This window comes from Piliocolobus tephrosceles, unplaced genomic scaffold, assembly GCF_002776525.5.
Source record: "Piliocolobus tephrosceles isolate RC106 unplaced genomic scaffold, ASM277652v3 unscaffolded_110, whole genome shotgun sequence".
Lineage (NCBI taxonomy): Eukaryota > Metazoa > Chordata > Mammalia > Primates > Cercopithecidae > Piliocolobus > Piliocolobus tephrosceles.
The window spans coordinates 376,338-384,689 of NW_022292088.1; the positions used below are offsets into that span (position 1 = coordinate 376,338).

The 8,352-nt window shown below is 47.5% G+C and overlaps 1 protein-coding gene and 1 long non-coding RNA gene across 5 annotated transcripts in view; one reads left to right on the plus strand and one right to left on the minus strand.

Annotated features, from left to right (window-relative positions):
- LOC113219868 overlaps positions 1–7,520 on the minus strand; it is a 14,605-nt gene extending 7,085 nt beyond the window's left edge. Inside the window, exons 1-2 of one of the 3 annotated variants that reach the window (XR_003306847.1) lie at positions 7,467–7,520; positions 2,256–2,367 (exon numbers count right to left, since the gene is read on the minus strand). This is a non-coding gene — a long non-coding RNA (uncharacterized LOC113219868). Of the gene's footprint in view, positions 1–2,255; positions 2,368–4,550; positions 4,684–4,836; positions 4,972–7,466 lie in introns of those variants that run through there. The other 2 variants (XR_003306845.1, XR_003306846.1) reach the window with 2 other exon arrangements.
- Positions 7,521–7,831: 311 nt separating this feature from the next.
- Positions 7,832–8,352, plus strand: part of LOC113219866 (erythrocyte membrane protein band 4.2) — a 24,505-nt gene continuing 23,984 nt past the window's right edge. Inside the window, exon 1 of one of the 2 annotated variants that reach the window (XM_026447934.1) lies at positions 7,832–8,242. In XM_026447934.1, the coding sequence (XP_026303719.1) occupies positions 8,143–8,242 (100 nt within the window). In that variant the 5' untranslated portion in view covers positions 7,832–8,142. The remainder of the gene's footprint in view (positions 8,243–8,352) is intronic. The other variant, XM_026447935.1, reaches the window with a different exon arrangement.

Sequence of the window (8,352 nt, forward strand, 5' to 3'; positions counted from 1 at the left end):
TTTTTTTTTTTTTTTTTTTTTTTTTAGTAGAGACAGGGTTTCTCCATGTTGGTCAGGGTGGTCTCAAACACCCAACCTCAGGTGATCCGCCTGCCTTAGCCTCCCAAAGTACCGGGATTACAGGTGTGAGCCACCGCGCCCAGCCAACTTCGGCCTTTTATAAGGATTAGTCTATTTCCTACTTACCTCAACTCCTGGGGTATAGCCCTTCTGCGGTCCCAACAGAAAGCCTGGGGTGTTTATTGGGGCCCCTCATCCTTGATGACCCTCAAACTCAAACCCTGCTAGCCTGCCAGATTCTCAGGCTCTTATCTGCCAATTACAAATGGGCAAATGCCCCAGATGGAAGAGTGGCAGCCAGTGTCAAGTTCACTCTCTGCTCTTCTTCTCCCCAAGATCTTGATTCCTCAAGTCCTCACTGCCTTGATGCCTTCAAAGAGATATTTTAAACATTTCATTCTACTTTTCTAATTGTTCCCAATAGAGAGGATGGTAACAAGCTAGTCTGCTGTATTTAGATACAGAAATTCTTGAGAGATTTTAAAAGAAGGCTGAATAGAGAGACCACCTCAGCGGTGGCTTGGATCAAGGCTAATGTGAAATCAAATGTGTGGGATATGAGTTGGAAGACCTCAGTTGGAGTCTAGGCTTTGCGATAAGCTGTGAGATGTTGGGAAACCCTCCCTTCTGGAGCTTAGAGGTAAGTTTCTTGTGTGTGGAACACATAGGTAGGCTATAGTGTGCACTTTAGCCTCCTCCTTGGCTCTGTTTGGGCTCCTTCTTTGTTCTTTCATCATTTGCATCATTTTAATGTGCTCTTCTGCAATACCATATTTCATTGTTAGTCTTACATTCTTTCTGGAATGAGGCAGTATATTAATTGATCTTACATTCACTAAAATAAATGTTAACCCTCTGAACCTATTTTCTCATCAGTAAAATTGGAATAATGATCCCTTAATGTAGTTTACAAGATTGAGGTTCAGATCATACAAGATAATGTATGCAAAAGTGCTTTGTAAAGCAATGTGCCAGCATAATTAACTTATTTGCACCTGGGAGTCATGTTGAATATCTTTTCTTCTCTGCCCTCCACCTGATATTCTGTCCATTAGCACGTCATAGCCATTTAACCTACATCTCCGTCAAATCTGTCCATGTCTATCTTTTTTTTTTTTTTAATTGAGATGGAGTCTCATTCTGTGGCCTAGGCTGGAGTGCAGTGGCGTGATCTTGGTTCACTGCAACCTCCACCTTCTAGATTCAAGCAATTCTCCTGCCTCAGCCTCCTGAGTAGCTAGGATTACAGGCACAGGCCACCACACCCAGCTAATTTTTTTTTTTTTTTTTTTTAAGAGCAAAACTGCAAGTTTATTTTTGGTAACCTAAGGTGTGGGGAAGAGGTCTATTGGCCTCCGGCAAAGAAGGGCGGCAGAGTCCCCCGGTGGGGCTCTCCGACGGTCCCCACATCCCGACAGGAGTGGAGCTGGGAAGTCCGCGTGGGACCCTGGCCAAGAGCGGCCTTCCTAGGAGTGGGAAGGCAATAGGCGGGGCACGGGCGTGTCGGGAGGCATTCCGCGGGTGCGACCAGGTAAATCTTGGTCTCTTCAGATTGACGTCACCTGGTGCATGCCTAGTTGATCTGCACCCTCCCTGGGCGCCGGCTGCATTTTTGCGCGCGCGGGAAGAGTTGGTGAAGAACCCAGAAGTGCGCCATCCTGCCTCCGTTCGTCCAAACAGTCCAACCTTTTATTGGTAATAGTGATAAAGGGGCACCGTGGTCTGTCTGGCTACTTCCTGCTGTTAAGGGGTGTCGTTAAGGTCGGGGCCCATGGTTGGTATTTGGACGTACGGATGAAGAATAAAATAAGGCACAGTATTAGTATAGGAATGAGGAATGGAAGCATTTGTTGGAATATGGGCAAAACCCAGAAAGAAGGTCCTGGCAAGGTTGGGGAGTATGAGATAGTTAAGAAAATTTAGTAAGTTTGAGGCGAGTGGGGGAAAGCCAAACTGATTTCCACTGATTGCTTTCGGTAGGGGCCCTTTTTAGCTGGGAATGAGGAACGACTGAGCCAAGGGGGAGGCAAAGTAGTTGTTGGCCAGGCAGAAATTAAGGAGTGGAGTTTTTCGTGGAATGGATGGCTTTCCGCTTACTCCTACTATAGAGATATTGGATGGAAGGCTAGGTCCAGAGAAGGACCGCAAAACAGAATAGGTAGCCTCACTGTTGATTAAAAAATTAATTGTCTTACCCGCTACCAGGAGAGTTATCCGCAGCTCAGCAAGGGTGGTGGGGGTCCCTGAGTCTTGGCACCTTCAGTTGTCATCATCCAGATGTAGGAGCTGGAAGGAGCTCCCGGGATCCTGGGAAAGGGGGTCACGTGGAGACGCACGTTCTCAGGGTGGGGCAATCAGACTTCCAGTGTCCTCCCCGCTGGCAAGCAGGGCAGGGGGTTGCTGATGGATGAGGGTTAGGACATTCACTGGCCCAATGTCCTGATGCCTTGCACTTATAGCAAGGCTGCGTTGGGGCTCGGGGAACTTGGGGACACCTGTTGGCATAGTGTCCTGCCTTGCCACACTTATAGCAGGCTCCTTTTGTAGCTTTGGAGTCTGTGGGGTGTGTGCTCTCTGGTCTGGGGTTACGACTGGGCTGTAAAGCCGCTGCTAGGAGCTGTAACTTCTGTTTGAGGTGAGCCTGCCGTCTTCTCTCTGGAGTTATAGACCTTAAAGGCTAATTTAACTAGGTCTTGTATTGGTGTCTGAGGACCATCCTCTACCTTTCGAAGTTTTTTTACGAATGTCAGGAGCTGATTGAGAAATGAAATAAGATGCCAAAATGGTGGCCCCTGTGGGGGAGGCCGGATCTAACCAGGTATACTGGGTTAGAACCTCAGTCAGTTTAGGGTAGAGGTTAGGATAACCTGGAGGTCATGCAAAGTTAAGTCATAGGCCTGACAAAGGTGTCTAAATTCCTTTATGTATATGGTAGGATTAGCTGAGAAATCACCTAAACGCTTCTCAATTTTGTAAAGATCGGCCAATGAAAAAGGGACATGTACTCTGACTACCCCCTCCGCCCCAGCCACCTCTCACAAAGGTGCTAACACTGTAGGAGGGTGTGGGCAGAGATAGGGGACTCAAGACAGCCAGTTGTGGGCCCCGAAGGAGGCATGGGACCGAGTGGATTACTAGTAGATAAAGGAGGAGGAAGAAGGAGTCTGGATGGGGGGAGGAGGAGGAGTCTGGGCAGGAAGGGAGGGGGTGGAGAGAAGGAGGAGTATAGGGACAAGAGCTTAAGGCCCAAAAGCCTTGTACGTAATTAATTTCGGACCACTTGCCTAGCCGCTGGCAGAAATTGCTGAGGTCGATCACGCCACAGTGGAAAGGAAAATTAACTGCTTCCTCCTAAGGTCCTGTTCGAGCTGTAAGGTTTTTAAATTGGCTAGGAGGCACCCTAAGGGGGTGCTCTTTGGAAATTTGGACTGGGGGATTTCCCGTTTGTTTCCTCTTTACTTACACAATGGACACAATGGAAATGGAAGTGGATCTCTGCCTGGCTTCAAAGCGTCCTTTGGAACCAGCAGAGACAGACTGGAGGCTCATGGAGCCAAAGTGGAGATTACCTTCAGGCAGACGTCTCCATCCTGAACGAGTCTCCCGAGCCACATGGTGGCTCAAAATGGACCTCGGACCTGCGCAGGATTTCTGGCCGAGGGAGGTAAAGAGGAGACAAGGACACTTACCCCAGAGAGGCCGTGAGAGTGAGGGAAGCGGATCTCAGGTCCTGGTCTGTCTGTGGTGTGGAAGCAGGAGGAGGTTCCTCAATCCTTAGAGGCCTGAGGAGGGGTCTCTCCGGGGTCTTCCGCACCAACTGATTTGTTTTTCTAAGACCAGCCGAGCGAGCGCAAAAGAACCAGCGGGTAGGCAAGTGTAGGAGCAAAACTGCAAGTTTATTTTTGGTCACTTAAGGTGTGGGGGAGAGGTCTATCGGCCTCCGGCAAAAGAGGCCGACAGAGTCCCCCCGGTGAAGCTCTCGGACGGAGTTCTGGCAGTCCTGACATCCCGACAGGAGTGGGGCTGGGAAGTCTGCCTAATTTTTGTATTTTTAGTAGAGATGGGGTTTCACTGTGTTGGCCAGGCTGGTCTTGAACTCCTGACCTCAGGTGATCTGCCTGTCTTGGCCTCCCAAAGTGCTGGGATTACAGGTGTGAGCCACCATGACCAGCCTATGTCTATCTTCACTAACACCCCCCAGAGTAGACCACCATCATCTTTCACCTGAGCCATTACTCTAGTCTCTTATTTGTCATCTCTCTTCCCTTTTTGCCCCCTCTAAATCATTTCCCCCATATTAGCCAGTATTTAAAAAATGCAAATCTGATTGTGTTACTCCCTTGCTTCAAATATCATTCAATGGCTTCTCATTGCTCTGAGGATAAAATCCAAAATTCTCACCTCAACTCTGCAAGATTTAGCCCTTGCCTTACCTCTCCCCATCTCTCTTTCTGATGCAGGCCCACTGACTGCTTTCAGTTGCTTCCTACCTTAGAGCCTGTGCACGTGCTGTTTTCTCTCCTCTGGCGCCAACCCTTTTCCTATTGCCTAGCTAACTCCTGTTTATCCTCCCAGTTTCTCAGCTTAAATATCACCTTCTAAGAGAAGCCTACCCTGACCAAGACACCTAGGTCTGAGAGCACTCAAACTTCTCTTTTACAGCATTTAGCACACTACAGAGAAATAGCTAATGATGTATGCGCTTAGTATTGTTTGTCTCCCCCTGCTGGAATAGAAGCTCCTGGAGGGAGGTAAAGAGGAGACAAGGGCACTTACCCAGAGAGGCCGTGAGAGTGAGGGAAGCGGGTCTCAGGTCCCGTCTATCTAATTTACGGCTATCTAATTTAGACCCGTCTATCTAATTTACGGCTGTACCTAACCCGGTTCCTAACAGTTCCCGACAGCACCTGCCGGCACCTAACGCAGTTCCCGACGGCACCTGCCGGTACCTAAGGCAGTTCCCGGCGGCACCTGCCGGTACCTAACACAGTTCCTGGTGCATGACAGTGCTCTGTAAGTATTTGTTTCACAAATAAATAAACAGATCCTTCTTGAATCCACACCAGCTAAGGGGTTGTTTTTCTGCCAGAGGCTGGAGAGTAGAAAGGTGTGGGTGCTGTGGGACAGACCTTTCTGATCACCCCCTTCCTCCATCCTCCTTACATCTCCCACTCGCTTTTCCCCAGCCCAACCCAAATGCAGCAGCATCTGTCTCATCATGGGCTCCTCAAAAAGTGCCCTGACTGAAATGCTGCCAGAGACTGGATCTCTGTGGAGCTCTCATGGGAACTGTGCCAGGAAAGAGAAGATTCTCTTTGCTAGTACCAGGAGAACACATTCCCCAAAGGGAGACCAGCCCACAAACCCCTCATTGCCCTCCCAGGTGAAGGGTTCTCTTTGGTGAAAACAGTTCTTTCAGCCAGACTTTCCTTTCCCCTGATAGTTTTTGTTACTTTAAAAATATTAACATATAAATGTATGTTCAGGGCACAAAGATACAAAGGGTATATAGAAAAAAGCCTTGTCCCTAGGCACTGAGTTTCTCTATCTAGAAGCAATAATTTTCTAGAAATAGTCTATATAAACAAAAGCAAATTCATATATATTCTCCCCACACACACATACCCTTTACACAAGGATAGCATACTATTCACACTGTTCGCTCTCTACCTCACTTATTCCACTTAACAATACAGCCTGGGCTGGGCGCGGTGACTCATGCCTGTAATCCCAACACTTTGGGAGGCTAAAGCTGGGGGATCACTTGAGCCCCAGAGTTCAGGATCAGCCTGGGAAACATAGTGGGACCCCATCTCTACAAAACATAAAAAATTAGCCAGATGTAGGTGGCACGTGCCTATAGTCCCAGCTACTCTGCAAGCTGAAGTGGGAGGATCATTTGACCCCGGAGGTTGAGGCTGCAGTGAGCCATGATTGTACCACTGCACGCCAGCCTGGGTGACAGAGCAAGACTCTGTCTCAAAACAAATGAACAAACAAATCAAGCTTGGAGATTGTTCCACATCCTTTTATATAGAGCTACTTCATTCTTTTATACCTTTATGTATTTTATTGAATGCATGTCCCATAATTTATCTACCCAATACCTTATGCATGGATGTTTAGGTAGTTTCTAGTCTTCGGCTATTATAAATATCAACGCCTTGAATATACTTGTATAAATCTTATTTTACACCTGTTTGATCCTTTGTATGATAAATACCTAGAAGTAGAATGACTGAAGCAAAAGTATAGACTTTTTTTTTAAGTGAGAGCAAGTTTATTAAGAAAGTAAAGGAATAAAGAATGGATAATCCATAGGCAGAGCAGCAAAAAGTATAGACATTTAAAGTTTTGGTAGAAACTACTTAATTTCCCTCTGTTCTGGACTGAATTGTGCCCTCCCCAAAAATTCATATGTTGAAGCACTAGCCCCCAATGTGACAGTATTTGGAGATGGGACCTACAGGAAGGTAATAAAGGTGAAGTGGGGTCATAAGAATGGACTTCAGTCCAATAGGAATGATGTCCTTATAAGAAGAGGAAAAGGAAAAGACACCAGAGATCTTTCTCTTTCCGCGTGCACGCAGAGAGGAGGGGGTGTGAGGAAGACAGCCTTCACCAGACACCAAGTGTAAAGGCCCTGATCTTGAACTTCCATCCTACAGAAGGGTGAGGACATAAATATCTGTTGTTTAAGCCACCCAGTCTGACTAACACTGTCCATAGAGGCTGCACCAGTTTGGAGAGGCTGCAGCAATTTATTATTTATTTATTTATTTCTATTTTTTTTGAGACAAAGTCTTGCTCTGTTGTCAAGGCTGGAATGCAGTGGCATGATCTTGGTTAACTGCAACCTCCACCCACCAGGTTCAAGCGATTCTCATGTCTCAGTCTTCCGAGTAACTGAGATTACAGGTGCACACCACCATGTCTGGCTAATGATTGTATTTTTAGGAGAGACTGGGTTTCACCACGTTGGCCTGGCTGGTTTCGAACTCCTGACCTCAAGTGATTCACCCACATCCCAAAGTGCTGGGATTACAGGCATGAGCCACTGTGCCCAGCCAAGGCTGCACCAATTTAAATTTGCACTCCCACTAGTATTAGAAGAGAGTAACTATTTTCCTAAATCGTCACCAACTCAAAATGTTGTCAGACCTTTCTACCCCACTGCCCAGATCCCCTCCCCACAGGCAACCAATATTTTTTGCCATGTGTTTTATATCATTCTATAGACATCTCAGGTATATGCAGCAAGTACAGCTGCCCTGAGAGTGCTGCTAGTAACACAGTTTTATAAGCCCAGGTAAGGCCAAATATGAGATCCTTGTCTTGTCTCTTCAGGAACTAAAGAAGGAAAAATTGAAAAGACATAGGGCCTGAGTTCCAAGATAGTTCCCAACCTTCTCTAGTGGAGGGTCCCAGACCAGGTAGGCTTGGAAGAGTTGGGGCCCCAGCTTCTACTTTTAAGACATTTATTTTTCACCAACAAATTCTACTTCCTTATCTCTTTCACACAGATAAATTCCAGACACATGTGTTCTCTCTATCATCAAAACAGCCCATGAGCATCTCGCAACTTGCAGCCCCTGTCACATTTAGGGCCTGAGATTTGGAGTTGGATATGGGACTCCTGTTTGTGGCCTCCTCTCTTCCAGAGTCTTCCAGTGCAGTCCAGATAACATCTCTGAGAGTCTCTTGAGGCCACTGAAGCAAGAGGCTTCAAGGTTTGTTGTAGGCTTCTCCAGTTGGCAGGTCTTCCCCATCCTACCCCCTCCCTCAGGGCTGCCAGGCATATCCCTGCCTGGGCCTCCTGGCACAAGAGATAAAATGAACAGGGCTACTCCCAGCAACTGGTCCAGGAGATACCAGCAGGGAGGGAGCAAGAGAGAAGAAACATGTCAAGGTGCTCACAGGAGTAGTTGGGGGGAAGTTTTGCTCTTTCCAGATTCTTAAGCCAACAAAAGTGCCTTCATCATTTTCTGTCTGAAAGACAGAAAGCCCAGAAGGAGCCCAGAAGCAACAGTTCAAGACAGGTGCTTCCTGCAACCAAGTGGATAAGAGGAGCGACCTGCAGCCATGGGACAGGGTGAGCCAAGCCAGCGCTCCACAGGTCTTGCTGGACTGTATGCAGCCCCTGCAGCATCACCTGTTTTCATTAAAGGAAGTGGAATGGATGGTGAGCGGGGAGGTGGTGGTATAACCATGGCAGGGGAGGGGGTACTGGTGATAGTGAGCTGGTTGTGGAGCGTGGTGTGATGGTGGGTGCTGGCGGAGGCGGTGGTGGGG